The 18157-nt window shown below is 35.0% G+C and overlaps 1 protein-coding gene across 2 annotated transcripts in view; it reads left to right on the top strand.

Moving 5' to 3' along the window:
- Window positions 1–18157, top strand: part of CFH (complement factor H) — a 149796-nt gene that overhangs the window by 71990 nt on the left and 59649 nt on the right. For both annotated transcript variants that reach the window (XM_053608132.1, XM_053608129.1), the window contains exons 12-15: window positions 7433–7609; window positions 8734–8916; window positions 9018–9197; window positions 11484–11660. In XM_053608132.1, the coding sequence (XP_053464107.1) occupies window positions 7433–7609; window positions 8734–8916; window positions 9018–9197; window positions 11484–11660 (717 nt within the window). The remainder of the gene's footprint in view (window positions 1–7432; window positions 7610–8733; window positions 8917–9017; window positions 9198–11483; window positions 11661–18157) is intronic.

Here is an 18157-nt window from a genome sequence, read left to right as displayed (position 1 = left end):
GAAGAAAGAACCTCAGAGCTAGCAGATAAAGTTTTCAAGTTAACCAGGAAAAATAAAGAGACCAAAAAGAATAGAGAGAAAACAGGGGCTTAGAGAACTACAAGACTCCATGAAGTGTTCAAACGTATGAATAATAGGGATTCTTGAAGGAGAAAAGGGTTGTCCCAAGGAATGGAAGCCCTACTGGAGACTATCATAAATGAAACCTTCCCAAGTTTTACTAAATACCCTGACACACTCCTTTCAGATGGATATTAAACCCCAAGTCATCTCAACTCAAACAGAGCTTCTCCAAGACAAATTGTAATAAACCTGTCCAAAGTCAAGCTGAAAGAAAAAATTCTGCAAACAGCCAGGAATAGGTGCCAACTGACCTACAGAGGAAGAGCCATTAGGATGACAGCAGATATTTCAACTGAAACTTTCTAAGCCAGAAGTGTATGATCATCCACCTTCAACATTCTTAACAAAATAATTTTCATCCCAGAATTCTGTATCCTGATAAACTAATTGATGGGGAAATTAAATATTTTGCAGATATACAAACACTCAGGAAATTTGCCACAGTAAGACCAGCTCTACAGGAAATAAATAGACTTGTTCTCAACATTGACTATCACAATGGACCACTAGCAAAGTAAACACCCAGAAGCTAAAGGTCAAAACTTAGCTTCCACAGTGGTGCAAAGGATAAAACTATACAATGGAATTTCACAAAATAAGATGAATAGAGAACTCCACCATGTCAATGGACTGAATTCACCTCTGAAGAGGCTTAGGCTATCTGCTTGGATAAAAAAAAAAAAAAAAAAAAAGCACACACTACCCATATGCTGTGTCTAAGAGACACACCTAGCCTTGAGGAACAAATCAACGCTCAGAGTTAAGGAATCCAAGCAAATGGATTTCAGAAGAAAGGAGGGGGTTGCAATCTTGTTTTCAGATACAAGTAGATTTAAAGCAACTAAAATTAAGAAAGACAAGGTGGACACTTCATACTGGTCAAAGGAACATTACAGTAAGAAGACATTTCAAATTTAAATAATTATGTACCCAACATAAATGATCCCAGACTTGTGAAACAGACCTTGATGGGTCTGAGAAATATGATTTCTCATAACACCATAATATCCAGGGACTATAACACCTCCCTGACAGAACTAGACAGAACAAAATCTAAACATATACAAAGGACTTAAAAGTGACCCTACAACAAAAGGGATTAATAGACATATACAGAACACACTATCCCAAAGCTAAATATTCATTTTTCTCATCAGCCCATGGTACATACTCCAAAATAGAACACATCCTAGGATACAAATCAAACTTCAGCAAAATTAAAAGAATAGAAATTATACCTTGTATCTTCTCAGAACACAAGGCAATAAAGGTGGAACTCAACTCCAATATAAACAATCATCCCCACACAATGTCTTGGATATTAAACATCCTTATGCTGAATGATAGTTGGGTTCAGGAAGAGATAAAAGGGGAAATCATTCACTTTCTCAAACATAACATCAATGAAGACACAAGTTACCAAAACCTGTGGGTTACAGCAAAAGCAGTCTTAAGAGGGAAATGTATCACATTAGATGCCCTGCATTCAAAAAACAGATAGAGAGCACATGAACAAATTCATGAACCATCTTATGGAAATGGAAAAAGAAGGACAATCTAATCCCAAACCCAGCAGAAGGAAAGAAATAACAAAAATTAGAGATTAATGAAATTGAAAACCAATCATTCAGAAAATTAATGAAACAAAAAATTGGTTTTACAAAAAGTAAACAAAATTGATAAAACTTTGTCCAGATTAGAAACAGAAAAGTAAAATAGCTAATAACCTCAATCAGAAATGATAAATAGGAAATAACTACAGAACCGATAGAGATAGAAAGATCATCTCTGAGAACTACAAGAAACTTTATGCCCAGAAATTTGATAATGTGGAGGAAATGGATCTATGTCTAGAATCACATCCTCTTCCTAGAATTAACCAAGAAGAAATAGATCTCTTGAACAGACCAATTTCAAAAACTGAGATCAAAGAAATAATTAAAAATCTCCCAACAAAAAAATGCCCTGGTTCAGATGGTTTCACACCAGAATTCTATCAAATCTTCAAAGAAGAGCTTATTCCCATACTGCAGAAATTATTCCAAAAAATTGAGGAAGAAGGAATCTACCTCAACATGTTCTAGGAAGCAAATATCACACTGATACCAAAACCAGGAAGACCAAATTAGAAAGAACTTCAAACAAATTTCACTAATGAATACAGATACAAAAATTCTCAATAAAATCCTAGCCAATATTATAGCTACACATTAAAAAAAAATCATTCATCATGATCAAGTGGATTTCATTCCAGGGATGAAAGGCTGGTTTAATATACTCAAGTCCATAAATGTAATTGACCAAATCAACAGAAGCAAAAACAAAGAGCATATGATCATCTCACTCAATGCAGAAAAAGCATTGTGAGATGCTGCAATGCTTTTACATTTCATTAGAACACTTCAGAATATAGGAATAGGTGGCACATTTCTGAAACTGATCAAAGCTATCTATGACAAACCCATAGCTAATATTTTACTGAATGGAGTAAAACTGAAAGCTTTTCCACTTAGAACTGGAACCAGACAAGGTTATCCTCCTTCTCCACTACTATTCAACATAGTGCTGGAAGTTCTAACCAATACTATTAGGCAAGAGAATGTAATAAAGGGCATCCAAGGGTAGCAGAAAAGGTCAAACTCTCGCTCTTTGCTGACAATATGATCTTATACTTAGAGAATCCCAAAGACTCAACCCTAAGACTCCTAGAAATGATCAAAAAATACAGCATTATTGCAGGATGTGAAATCAATTTCCACAAATCAGTAAGTAGCCTTTGTATATGCCAATAACAGCCAAGATGAAAAGCTAATCAAGGACACAATTCCCTTCAGAATAACTTAAAAAAAATGAAATACCTAGGCATACATATAGATATATATGTGTCTGTAACAAAAGAGGCAAAGGAACCCTAGAAAGAAAATTACAAGACCCTAAGAAAAAGAAATAGCAGAAAGTATTAACAAATGGAAGGGGAGGAGAGCAAGATGGTGGCCGATTAACAGCTTCCTTGCATCTGGGCATGTTAGTCTGGGGAGACAGGACTCCAGGCATCTCTGGCTGGTGGGATCTGCCTATCATCACCCCTGTGAGGATACAGGGAGTCAGCGAGAGACTTCTGGACCCCAAGAGGAGGACTAAAACAGTGGAAAACTGGAAAGTGGTCGCGTGCGTTCAATCTGTTTAAACCCACCTGCAACTGTAAGTTCAGTAGCAGTGAGACTGCGAACCAGAAAGTCCTTACCTGTGAACTGTTTTGGTGTCTTTGGACTTGGCACTCAGTTGAACTGCCTTGGGGAAAGCCTGAGCGGGAGTGCGGAGAACTTTGGTCATTGTCTAGGGCCCCTGTCTGAGCCGCTGAGCCAGACGGAGCTAATAGTGTTTGGCTGTGGGCCACAGGGAGCCATTGTGAGTGATCTGCCCCGGCAAGCTCTGCCCTCAGGGTTGCAGAGCTAGAATTGGGTGGGAGCCGGTATCCTAGGGACTGAGTAGCCTAAGGGTGGGGTCTGAGCCGCCTTGCAGACCTAACCCTCAGGGGCAGAGTGAGACCGGTTTTGGCACACTGGATAAGTGGATAGCCACTTCAGCAGTGATTCCAGCAACAAGCACTTTCCTGGGAAAGCTTCTGCTCAGCAAGTTTACAAGCTCAAAGTGTCTTTTAAGTGGGCTGAAGAGAGATTTAGGGTGTCTACCTGCTGGGGTTTGAGAAATCAGCAGCCTCCAGTCGTATCAGAACTGTGATTAACATCTCATACCCCAGAAGACCACGTGTTGCCCAGACAATATTTAACAACATATACATAGTTTTAGGTTGTGTTTTGGTTTTTTTATTTTTGTTTATTTTGATGTTGTTGATGTTGTTTTGTTTTTTAATTTCAACCTTTTCCATACAGATCTTTTTTCTTTCTCAATTTTTCTAGTTTAATTATAATTTCCCATTGCTACCTTTTTCAAAACTAGAACTTCATTTTTGCTAGTGTTTCTACTGATATTATTTGGTTTTTCACCCAATTTTATCCCCGTAAAGTTTTCTGTCTGCTTGTTTTGGTTTGATTTATAGCATTTTCGTCTTTCCTCTCTACTTGGTGGAGGTGGGGTACTGTGTCTGATCAGGTTAGCAAAGAGCTGCTGACCTCAAGGGAACCACCCAACTGGGCACCCCCAGAAGAAAAAAAATCCTTTTATCATAAGGACACTTGTACTAGACTGTTTATTGCAGCTCAATTTACAATCACCAAAATGTGGAAACAGCCTAAATGCCCACCAACCCAGGAATGGATTAACAAGCTGTGGTATATGTATACCATGGAATACTATTCAGCTATTAAAAAAAATGGAGACTTTACATCCTTCGTATTAACCTGGATGGAAGTGGAAGACATTATTCTTAGTAAAGCATCACAAGAATGGAGAAGCATGAATCCTATGTACTCAATTTTGATATGAGGACAATTAATGAAAATTAAGGTTATGGGGGGAGGAAAAGCAGAAAGAGGGACGAAGGGAGGGGGCTGGGGCCTTGATGTGTGTCACACTTTTTATGGGGGCAAGACATGATTGCAAGAGGGACTTTACCTAACAATTGCAATCAATGTAACCTGGCTTATTGTACCCTCAATGAATCCCCAACAACAAAAAAAATCACCTGTACCCCATAAATAGGTGTATATGCAACTACTATGTATCTATAATAATTAAAAATAAAAAGTTTAAAACAGAAAAAAAAAGTGGAAGTAGATACCATGTTCATGGGTCAAAAGAATCAACATTGTCAAAACGTCTATACCTCCCAAAGCAATCTACATATTCAATGCAATCCCCATTATAACACCATGATCATACTTTCAAGATTTGGAAAAAATAATTCTTTGTTTATTTGGCACTAGAAGAAATCCTGTATAGCCAGGGCAATTCTTAGTAATAAAAACAAAACCGGGGTATCACCCTACCAAACTTTAAACTGTACTACATGGCCATAGTGATCAAAACAGCATGGTATTGGCACGAAAATAGACATAGACATCTGTAATTGAATAGAAAACACAAGATGAAACTAACCTCTTATAGCCACCTGATTTTGATAAACCAAATAGGAACATACAGTGGGGGAAAGAATCCCTATTCAATAAATGGTGTTGGAAGAACTCAATAACCACATGTAAAAGACTGAAACTGGACCTGTACCTTTTGCAACTTACAAAAATTGATTCAAGATGAATAAAAGATTTAAATCTAAGGCATGAAACAATAAAAATCCTCAAAGATAGCATGGGGAAAACACTTGAAGATATTGGCCTGGGGAAAGACTTTATGAAGAAGACTTACAGGCAATTGCAACAACAACAAAAACAAATGGGACTTAATTAAAACGAAAAGCTTCTCTACATCTAAGGAATTAACAATCAAAGCAAACAGATAGCCTTAAATGGGAGAAGATATTTGCATATTATGAATTGGATAAAAGGTTAATAACTAGGATCTATGGAGAATTCAAATTAATCAACACAAAAAGACCTAACAATCCCATGTATCACTGGGCAAAAGACATGAATGTAACCTTGCAAAGAAGACAGATGAAACAAACATATGAAAAAATGCTCATTATCCCTAATCATGAGAGAAATGCAAATCAAAACCACCCTGAGATATCACCTAACCCCAGTGAGAATGGCCCACATCACAGAGTCTCAAAGCTGCAGATGCTGGCATGGATGTGTAGAGACGGGAACACTTTTACACTGCTGGTGGGACTGCAAACTAATACAACCTTTTTGTATTAGTATGGAGAATCCTCAAAGAACTCATTTAGACCTCCCATTTTGATCCTGCAATCCCATTATTAGGCATCTACCTAGAAGAAAAAATTCCATTTATTATAATAAGGACATTTGCCCTAGTCGGTTTATCTCAGCTCAATTTATCATCACCAAAATGTGGAAACAGCCTAAATGCCCAGGAATGGATTAACAAGCTGTGATATATGTATACCATGGAATACTATTCTGCCATTCAAAAATATGGAGATTTTACATTTTTTGTATTAACTTGGATAGAGGTGAAACACATTCTTCTTAGTAAAGCGTCACAAGAATGGAGAAGCAAGAACCAATGTACTGAATTCTAATATGAAGGCAGTAGATGAGCTAATACAAGGGGTAGGGTAGGAAAATAAGGGATTGGGGAAGGGGAGGGGGGAATGTGGGAGTCACAGCTATGGAGTCACAGATCTTGGAGGTGGGACACAATTGTAAGATAGACTTTACTTGAATACTGCAGTAACCTAATTCTTTGTACCCTCAAAGATTCCATATATATATATGTATGTATGTATAAGTGTATGTATATATATCAAATAAGAAGTGTGAACATAACTTTTTCAATTGTCTGCCTGTGTAGCAAATAGGAAGTTCAAAATATTACTACAGGAATTAAGATACTGAAGGGATGATTTTTTTTTTTTTTTTAAGATAGAAGACAGCATACTGAAAGCTGTAGGGGATATTGCAGAGAAGCTGCAGAGAATGAGTACATGAATTACATAGTTCTCTGAGGAAATGGAAGAGGAAGGATTCATAGCTTTTGGGCTGGAGATATTGGGCACTGGTGGCAATCAGACCACCTACAGCTTTCTAACAGGACAAAGAAAGGAAAATTATTATTTAAGTCTAAACGGATGATTTCTATTTTGAAGTACTAGACCAGGTGATCTGAAATTGAATGGAGCATGGGAGAAGGATGAGGAGGAGCACTAGGAAGAATAGGAAAGCAGACAGAGAGAGAGACAATGTTTAGGACAGATGCAAGGTAGGCTTTAATTAGCAGTGTTGAGGGTGTAGTTTGATTCATTCAGGATGTCAAGAAACACATACATATTATAAAAGAGAAGAAAATGGTGAAAATTGTATGTTCTGTTTCCTGAACTACATTAAACAGAAATACCAATTTTCATGTAAAGCATTCTTTTTTAAAGTAACAGAATAACTTTATGCTTTGAGTACAAAAAATATAACAATAAAATTTATACGTCAGTTATGAAAATTAGATTCAGTTTAAACAGGTTGAATTTACAAATTAATTTTCAGGACAGCTATATTGCTGTTTAATACTGTTATATTTCTCACAGTTCATAATAAATTGGAGTGGATAAAACATAGTAGGCAGCATTTTTTTTTAAGTTAAAGTGTTTATATAATGCCCCCCTGTATCTGAATCAACCAGCACATACCTCACTTTTACTTGGCATATAATATTCACTTTGGCAATGGTTTATTATACATTCTCATTAAATTACTCTGCTTTTTCTTTTTAGAAAGAGAATGCAGGCTTCCTACAATAGATGCACGCTTAGTTCCTAGTCCCAAGCTAGACAATTATAAAATTGGAGAAGTGTTGAAATTCTCCTGCAAACCAGGATTTACAAGAGTTGGACCAGATTCAGTTCAGTGCTACCACTTTGAATGGTCACCTAACATCCCAACATGTAAAGGTGAATATTTATCTTAAAATTGCTGAAACAAGAATTAGAATTTTGAATACTAACATTATTTCTTCTTTTAATTTTCTTTGGTCTTCCAGTGTCTATAATATTATGCATTAGTTAGAGGCATACCTATGAAGGACATGTTTTTGGGGGAGCAGATACCTTAAATTTTCTTATTTAAGTTAATCTTCTATTGTTTCTTTAAAAATATATTGGAAGTATTCATAGCTACATACAGGCTGCTGTCTTAGTCTGTTTTGTGTTACTATGAGAGAATATTTGAGGTTGGATAATTTATAAAAAAGTTTCATTTGGCTCATGATTCCAATAACTGTAGAGTTCAAGATTGGGCATCTGTATCTAAGCCTCAGACTGCTTCCACTCCTGGTGAAAAGGGAGGGGAGCTGCTGTGTGTAGGGATCACATGATGAGAGGAAGCAGGGGTGGGGTGTGGAGGGGCTAGCCAGGCTTTTGTAATTAGTTCATGGGAACTAATAGAGTGAAAACTCACTCTAAGGGAGGGCATTAATCTATTCATGAGAGATCCACTCTTATTCCCAAACATCTCCCGTTAGCCCCCACCTCTATCACTGGGGATCAAATTTCGGCAGGAGATTTGGAGGGAACAAACATCAAAACAATAGCTGTGGCTTAACTTGAAAGGACTTCTTTTGTTACTTTTCATTTTGCCTACAATGCCACCATTACTTACTGCACATTGAATATAGTCTGGGCTTTACTCAAGTAAATTCATTTCCATTTATCTCTTAATCATATTTGAAATATGTTGATCAAATGCTTGTCTTAGGGGTTGTACATTTTCAAAAAGTTATGATAGAATATTTCCATGTATTATGAAAACTAACATAACTTTTGTAAGCATATTTGCTAGTCTGTGTATATGTATCTTGAAATATCAGACTACCGAACATGTTTGAAAATTTTAAATATGCTATTTCTATTTCTATATGAGCTCTAAATCTGGTACAAACTTTTTTTTATTATTTAAGAATGCTATTATCACTTATAGAATGAAAAACAAATAAAAAAGAAAATCTGTCCATTTCACTGGGTTTTTAAATTACAAAATAGACAATTTAACCATTATTTACACAGTATTTCTACTGTAGAGCAAGTACAATCCTGTGGTCCACCCCCTCAACTCAACAATGGAGAAGTTAAGGGAACAAAGAAAACAGAATATGGACACAGTGAAGTGGTGGAATATGACTGCAATCCTAGATTTATGATGAAGGGGACAAGTAAAATTCAATGTGTTGATGGAGACTGGACGACCTTGCCAATATGTGTTGGTAATGTATAAAAATATTAATGTTTGAACTTCAATTAACACTTTTTTGTATTTATATAAACATGTAAATTATGTTTCAACATATTTTTGACATTTGTATAGAGGAAGAGAGTACATGTGGAGATATACCTGAACTTGACAATGGTTATGTCCAGCCTTCTTCCCCTCCCTATTACCATGGATATTCAGTGGAATTCAATTGCACAGAAACATTTACAATGGTTGGACACGGATCAGTTACATGTAGGAATGGATTGTGGACCCAACTTCCTCAGTGTGTTGGTGAGAATACACTTCTCAAATCAACATTTAACAAAGTTTAATATTTTCACTGTAAAAACAATATTGGTAACTATATTTTTTAACTTTGTAGAAAAGCCTGAAAACATCCAGTCTTCGTTATAATGAAACTTAACTTGTACTATTGACAATTTGATATGTTTACAAAGAAGTAAAAAATCTAGAAATAGAATTTTGGGAATCTTTATATCTCTTATGTTGATATTCTTTATCTTTAAATGTGTGCAGCTAAATTTTACTTTTAAATTATCATATCATTAAATATGAGTACTAATTACCAAGAAAATAGAACTGTTTTACATAATACCATTGTTGTTTTTGTATGTCACTCTTTCTTTCAGACCCTGGGGAAAATAAAGAAAGAAATATGACAAAATACACACTTGTGATGCTCCCATAAAAATCTTGCCTCTCTCAAAACTTTTAAGAGTGATAATTTCTCAATTTGTTTTGAATGCAGCAAAGAGAAGTTAATGTGCTGCAGGGTGGGTGGGCCACAGACTCAGTGACATCAGATAGTTAGGGAATGGGGCTGTAAACAAATCTCACTGTTGGCTTCACACTGTAAGTGAATAATCCTGCCCTGTGGATAATCAAGTCTTTGAGGAGTAACTAGGAGGATCTTGGGCATTCTCTTTCACTTTTCTCTGAAACTGAGTTCTGGATATTTGAAAAGTATCCTGGATATTTTTTCTTATTTATTCATTCAATTTGTAGAGATTAATTAACCCTACTAGGTAAAGGTAGAGCTCCTGAGCGCAGGGATTCACACTTGTTAGGCTTACTGGTATATTTCTAATACTCAGAAGACTGGTTGACATAAAGGAGACATACAAAAATGGTTTGTGAAATGAATGGATACATTGTGTTACTTATTCTTAGATTTTTGTTAAACACATTCCTGTCAAAGGTATTGCCAGTCCTTCAGGACCAAACCTCAGTTTTTTCCTCTACTATCTTCTCAGATGTTTTCACCTCATTTCATATGGGTGGGTAGGAGTGCCCAAGATTATATAAAGCATGAAAACTCTGAACTTTTCATACAAACCTATGCAAAAACTTGTGCTTCATTTATTATTTCCTGTGATCTCAGAGTCAGCCTTCCCAAGGTTAATCTTCTATCTATATTCAGCTGAATATAATTCCCTTCCAGCTATTATGGACCTTATTCCAATTTTTCCCTCTCAATGTTTAGTTTGTGCCTTCCACTGCTCTACATTTTCACTCCTCCCTATATATTTAGATAACCCAACAACAGAGACCCTTTCATCAACTAGTCAACCCCAGGGCACAACAGTCACCACCACTTCTCTTAAGTCTGTTGTCTTTCTTCAGTTACTATATCTTATAGAATATCTGTTTTGTCTTCCTCAATACTCAGTAGCAGTCCTAAGAAGAGTTTCTAGGATGTTTTGAATTAGCCTACATAATTTTTTTAAGGATGCACCATGAAATTATTACTTGGCAAATTATTTAACCTTTTTTTTTACTCTGTTCATCCTCACTTGACTCTGCTTTAAAAATCATCAACCACAAATGTTATCAGAGACCCACATTTATTTTATCAAATTCAAAAAGACTCCCATATTCAGTGAATTTTGGAAATATGTAGTATATAAAAGCTTATACAGTCCATATTTGATTAATAACAATGCTATTAACAATTATTATTTTTATAATATTATTGGATTATGGGATGATTAAGGTTATAAGATAGTGTCTCAAAGCCTCTAAGATAACATATTAAAAAGAGGCTATAACTTTAAGTACTCAATTTTTAAATATAAGTATTTGTTCCTTTTTTGTGATCTCACAGATCTACTTGAATGTTCATCTTCTGTATATCTTACATGTATTTTTCTTATTTATTACATTATCTCATTTGAAAAATATATTTAAATTAATAACTTCTTATACTCTATTCCCACAATGTTTTATTATAATGTTTTCATATTATGGATTAAAAATAATATAATGATGTTTGAGGCAAGGAAAACAAATGAAGGTGAACATTTGCATATACTCTAAATATAGGACTAAATTTAGTATCTTTATGAAAGATATTCTTTCTGATATCTGTTTGAATACAGGGCTTTTGTTCACACTTGATAGTACATCTTATTCAGTGTAATCAGGAATAACTTGAATGGTAGAATTCATGAGCATAAGTCATAATTTTCCTAGATAGATACATTAGACTCTGTATCTATGTTAATGTAAGAGTTTGTTTTGATTTTGTCTTTTTGTGGTAATATTTTCATTTTATAGCAACAGATCAACTTAAGAAGTGTAAAAGGCCAAAATCAATTAATATTGAGGGTAATATACTGCAGAAGAATGAATTTAAGCATAATGAAAGCGTAAGGTACAGATGTGCAGAACAATACAGACACAGACACTCAGTCTGCATAAATGGAAGATGGGATCCTGCCCTGAGATGCACAAGTAAGGTCTTATTTGCAATGTTTTCAAAATATATTCTCTTTCTCATTTGGGAAAGTAGTATATTTGTGACTAATAAAAAATTCAGCTATTTTTTATTACAGATGCTTCTTAACCTGGAAGGTAATTTAGAAACTAAAGAAAAACACAGTGTCTAAATACTAATTGTATCATGTACATTAGTTATCTTTCATATTAAAAATTCATATAAACTTGATTTTAAGTTACTATCTGGGCACTACATGTATTCTTTACTATTGGAGTGCTATTGTTTCTAATTCCTTTCATTACAAACCTGTACCTAGATCTATGGCTATGGCTTTGTTATATGTCTGTTAATGTCCATATGTGTATATATTCCTATCTACCTGTCTGTCCATGTGACAGTCTATTTACCTACTGTTTATTCTATATTTATCTTGAAATGTGAGTCATATTGACACCTCAAGCACCACTTAAATAATACAGAATTTAGACCAGTCTTCCCAATTTTTATATCTGCAGTTTGCTGCCCAATAGTGGGATACTTTGCCTCACTAGCCTCAATATTTTTAGCAATGTGTGATGGTCTAGAATATAGAGAAAGTAGTGTCACACCAATAGAAAAGCCAAATCTGTTATCTACATTTCAACATATGTAAAGTCTTTAAGGAAACAAATGATATTTACATGCAGTGATATGCGCATGTTCTATACAGTTTTCTTGAAGCGTTAGGTCTTAGCATTTATATTTAGGCTTATTAAAATGATCATATGATTATTGTCCTTTCTGATAATGTTATGTATCACATGTATTGATTTACATATGTTTAATCATTTTTTCATTTGGATAAATCCCACTTGATCACAGTAATTAACATTTTTAATAAGATATTGAATTTGTTTTGCTAGTATTTTGTTAAGGATTTTTGCACCTCTGAACATCAGGGATGTTGGCCTGCAGTTTTCTTTCATTCTTGTGTTTTTGTCTGGTTTTGGTTTCAGGGTGATGCTGGCCTATGAGAATGAATAGAAAGAATCCCCTCTTAAATTTCTTGGACTAGTTTGAAAGGAATTATAACCATTTAGTAAATGTTTGTTTGAATCAGGCAGTAAGTTCGTGTGGTCCTGAACTTTTCTTTGTTGGGAAACTCTTTATTACTGATTCAGTCTCACTAACATTATTGGTCTGTTCAGGTTTTATTTCTTTCTGATTCACTCTGGGTAGGTTGTATGTTTCCAAGAATTTGTCTATATCATCTAGCTCTTCCAGTTTGTTAGCTTATAATTGTTCATAATATTTTCTAATCTTCTTTTGTATTTCTATGGTACCAGTTGTAATGTGTCTTTTTCCATCTCTGATCATTTTATTTGAATCATACCTTTTTTTAAGTCTAACTAAAAGTTTTCCAATCCCATTTATCTTTAAAAAAAAATTAATAAATAACCACTCCTAATTTTGTTGATTTCTTGCATTGCTTTTTAGGCTGTCTTTTGTTTATTTCTGCTCTAATTTTTATTGTTTCTTCCCTTCAGCTAACTTGGGAATTAGTGTGCCTGGTAACATAAAGTTTCCTTGATAAAACCCATAATGTATAAATTTGCTCATTTTATGATGTTCCACAAGTCTCATAGTCTTTCTTTAATCTACAGCATGTCCCAAAAGTTGCCATACATAGGGGAAATTGGGAGATCATAGCTAAATGTAACTTTATGTACAATATAATCATTATAAAATTTTACAAAATATTTACAAACTATTTCTTATGTGTTGGCAACCTCTTTGCAATGAATATTTTGTAAATAAATGGACATTTAGCTACAATTTTCCATTTTCCCTAAATATGGTAACTTTTGGGGGTAGAACATATGTTATTCTTCCTATCTTTTTTAAGGGGGTTATTTGAAAGGAATTGTTCTCAAGTTCAGAATTGTTTTTTCTTCTTGACAGATTCTGTTTTTGAAATACTCAGTTGTATTTTTTATTTCTTTTATTTAATTCTTGAGCTCTAAGATTTGTTTGTTTCTTTGTAGGATGTTCATCTCTGTTGAATTTCTTTTTCCAACCACAAATTCTCTTTTTATTTTTTTAAATTGTTTATCTGTATTTGCTTATATCACTCCTTTATATCAGTATTTTGAATTATATTTCTGACATTTTAAATTTTCTTTTTTGGGGGGTCTTTTATTAGAAAACAATTATGTTTCTGTGGAGGTAAATTTTTTTTTTATGTTTTTTGTGTCTCTATGTTGATATCTGCACATCTGATAAAAGAGTTGTTTCTTCCAATCTTATCGAGCAGCTTTTGTAGGAGAAGACTTTTTCCTGTAGAAATGTTCTACATTTTGGAATGGGTAAGGTGCATTATCTGCATGTGCATAGTAATGTAGTCTCTGTGAAGTTTCTTCAGTTTCAAGAAAGAACTTCTTTCTGCATTTCAAGTCAGGTATCTGTGAGAACCTCAGTAGTTTATGCCACAGGAGTTTGTTGCAGCAATGGTTTGGAAAGTGAAGCACCAAGTTGGTTCTCAGGCTAATAGGCCACATGCTTTGGTTTTGCCTATCTTGGGGCGAAGCTCATCAGGGACAAATCTGGCAGCCTAGTTCTTAAATGGGGGCATATGCATGTGGTGCCTGGAGTTGCTCAGAGGTGAACTTGCTGGGGGTGAGTTTCCCAGGGGTCTTTTGGGTCCAGAGTGTTCACATGGAATAGGTAGCCTGAATCAAATGAGGTAACCTGGGGAACTATCTGTCATGCTGCTTCTCAATTGAAAGATCACATGGATGATGTTTGATCAGCCTGGGTTTGGCTGCCACACTCTATGAGACTGCCTGCTCCATAGACAACAGAGTGCTGCATAGACTTGGGAGCCACAGTTATGGGCACTCCTTTGAAGCCTTCCTCTAAATAGAGAGGATCGTGGCACTGAGGCCTCCCATGTGAGTGAGACAGGATGATGATGGAGTTCAGAGATGGAGAGAAACAGTGGCTACTGGCTCCCAAGGCAGGATACACTCTAGCAGTGTTTCGGATTTCAAGATGGCATTGTGATTTATCATCTTGATCATGGGAGCTGGGGATTACACAATATAGATTTCTTTTTTTTTTTTTATTTTTATTTTTATTTTTATTTTTTTATTGTTGGGGATTCATTGAGGGTACAATAAGCCAGTTACACTGATTGCAATTGTTAGGTAAAGTCCCTCTTGCAATCATGTCTTGCCCCCATAAAGTGTGACACACACTAAGGCCCCACCCCCCTCCCTCCATCCCTCTTTCTGCTTCCCTCCCCCATAACCTTAATTGTCATTAATTGTCCTCATATCAAGATTGAGTAAATAGGATTCATGCTTCTCCATTCTTGTGATGCTTTACTAAGAATAATGTCTTCCACTTCCATCCAGGTTAATACGAAGGATGTAAAGTCTCCATTTTTTTTAATGGCTGAATAGTATTCCATGGTATACATATACCACAGCTTGTTAATCCATTCCTGGGTTGGTGGGCATTTAGGCTGTTTCCACATTTTGGCGATTGTAAATTGAGCTGCAATAAACAGTCTAGTACAAGTGTCCTTATGATAAAAGGATTTTTTTCCTTCTGGGTAGATGCCCAGTAATGGGATTGCAGGATCGAATGGGAGGTCTAGGTTGAGTGCTTTGAGGTTTCTCCATACTTCCTTCCAGAAAGGTTGTACTAGTTTGCAGTCCCACCAGCAGTGTAAAAGTGTTCCCTTCTCTCCACATCCACGCCAGCATCTGCAGTTTTGAGATTTTGTGATGTGGGCCATTCTCACTGGGGTTAGATGATATCTCAGGGATGTTTTGATTTGCATTTCTCTAATATATAGAGATGATGAACATTTTTTCATGTGTTTGTTAGCCATTCGTCTGTCGTCTTTAGAGAAAGTTCTGTTCATGTCTCTTGCCCATTGATATAAGGGATTGTTAGATTTCTAAACACGGTTAATGCAGCCATGTGAATTTTCAGGGAGCCTCCCCAAAGTAGGCTTATGGCCTGTGAGGACTATGTGATTCCCCTTTAGCAATGTCTACTGGTGTCTGTGGTTGGGATGGAGGTATGTCAGGTTTGGTCCAGAATCCTGCTCAACTTTTCCCTGCAAGAGGAAGTCTTTCCTGGCTTTAAACTAATCTCAGTGTAGGAGATGGGGCAGCAGAAGTAGAATGCTTCACTCCACTTTTTGATGAGGCCGTCCTATCTTGAGTTTTATTACCCCACAGAGATTTTATTGGTTTTGTCTTACACCCCAGTAATCTCCATCACACACAAGTTGGATTTTGTTTGTTTATTTATTTTTTTGAAGGGGGCATGAATACCAGGCACCTTTAGTCATCCATCTTGTTCACAACACTCTCAAATGATCCATTTAATCTACATTTTGCTAGAATTTTGTTGCAAATTTTTGCATCTCCTCATATATTCATCAGTCATATTGGTATGCAATTTTCTTTCTTTTAAATGCCTTCATCTGACTTCAGTATTAATGTGATGCTGGAGTTGTCAAATGAATTTACAAGTATTTCCTCTTATTCAGTTTTTCTGTAGGATTTGAGAAGGATTGGTATTAGTTGTTCTTTAAGGATTTGTTATATTTTAGCCATGAAATCACCTTGTCCTGGGTTTTTTCTGGATGGGAGACTTAATTGGTGATTTAAGCTCCTTACTTATTTTGGGTATTTTCAGATTTCCCGTCTCTTCTTGGTTCAGCCTTCATAGGTCACATGTTTCTATGGAATTCTAAGGAATTTATCCATTTCTTCTAAGTTGTCCAGATTGTTGGTATACTACATATAATTGTCATAATAGTCTCTTATGATCATTTGTATTTCTGTATTATGACTTTCAATGTGTCCCCTTTCATTTTGGATTTTATTTATTTGAAACTTCTTTCTTTTTGGTGGTGCCTGTGGCTCAAAGGAGTAGGGCACTGGCCCCATATTCCAGAGGTGGTTCAAACACAGCCCCAGCCAAAAACTGCAAAAAAACAAAAACAAAACAAAACAAAAAAAATTCTTTCTTCTCTTAATTAGTCTAAACTTGGATTTTATCAATTTTCTTTAGCTTTTTAAAAAACTAATCTTAATCACAGTGATTTTTTTCCATTGCTTTTCTAGTCTCTACTGTATTTATTTCTGTTTGAATCTTTGTTATTCCTTCCTTTGCCTCTCTTTGGACCTAGTTTTCTTTTTCTTGTTCCTTGAAGTGTGTCATTAGGTTGTTTATTTGAGATCATTGTTATGAATTTCTCTCTTAGAATGGTTTACTGAATCCCATAAATTTTGATATGCTGTGTTTTCATTTTCCTTTGCCCTAATATGTCTTTTATAAATTTCTTCTTTCACTCTCTCTTTGACCCAATAGTTCTTTAGGCACCTATTGCTTAATTCTCATGTATTTTTACATTTTCTGTGATTCTTTCTGTTAATGATTTTTAGTTCTATACCGTTATAGCAAAAAAAGATACTTTTCATAGGATTTAAATCTTCTTAAATTTGATAATATTCATTTTGCCACCTAACATGTGACATATTTTTGGAAAACTTTGTGTGTACACTTGAGAGGAATATGTATTCTGTTGCTCTAAGGAGGAATGTTTTGAATGTCTTTTGGGTCCATTTGGTATGAATTGTTTCTCAAATTCAATGTTTCCATATTGATTTTCTATCAGGATAATCTGTCCAACGTTGAAAGTGTGTTACTGAAATTCCCTACTTTTACTCTGTTGCAGTCTATGTGTCTCTTAAGATCTCCAAGTATTTTATATCCTTACATGTTGTGCTATTAAGTGCATATATATTTACAGGAGTTATATTTCCTTGGTGAACTGACAGTGCTATACACAAAACTTCTTTGGCTCTTTTTACACTTTTTTCCCAAAAGTATTTTTGTCTGATATAACTTTCCCTGCTCTATTCATTCAATTTGCATGAAATATGTGTATTACAATCATTCACCTTTGGTCTATGATTGTACATCAAAGTGAAGTAAGCATTTAGTAGGCAGCATATATCTGGGTCTTCTGTTGTTTGCTTTTTGTAAATCTGTTCAGCCACTCAATGCCTTTTGATTGTAGAATTTAGCCCATTTATTCATAAGGTGATTATTGATAGGTAAAGACTTATCTATGCTAATTTATTATTTGTTCTTTGGTTATATTTAAATCCTTTATTTCTTTTTTTCTCTGAGTCTTTCTTCCTATGTGATCTTATATTTTTCTGCAGTGATTTATGCTTGGGATATTTTCTTTTCTTCTTTGTTTATCTATTATAGACTATTGCTTTGAGATTACCCTTAGGGTAACATGAAACTTTTTATATTCATTACAGGCTATTTTAAATGTTTTGAAACTTTATTTTTATTACAAATACAAACTATATTCTACTCCACCTTCTCTCACATTTCATATTGAAGATATAGTCACTAAGTGAATGCTTTAAAAGTTGGGGCCACTCAGTATGTGGAAAACTTCTAGGAAGGATTAATAGTCCTGGAATTATCA

Source organism: Nycticebus coucang, chromosome 10, assembly GCF_027406575.1.
Source record: "Nycticebus coucang isolate mNycCou1 chromosome 10, mNycCou1.pri, whole genome shotgun sequence".
Classification (NCBI taxonomy): Eukaryota; Metazoa; Chordata; class Mammalia; order Primates; family Lorisidae; genus Nycticebus; species Nycticebus coucang.
The sequence above is the reverse complement of the archived record's forward strand: the minus strand, read 5'-3'. Positions and strand labels throughout refer to the sequence as shown.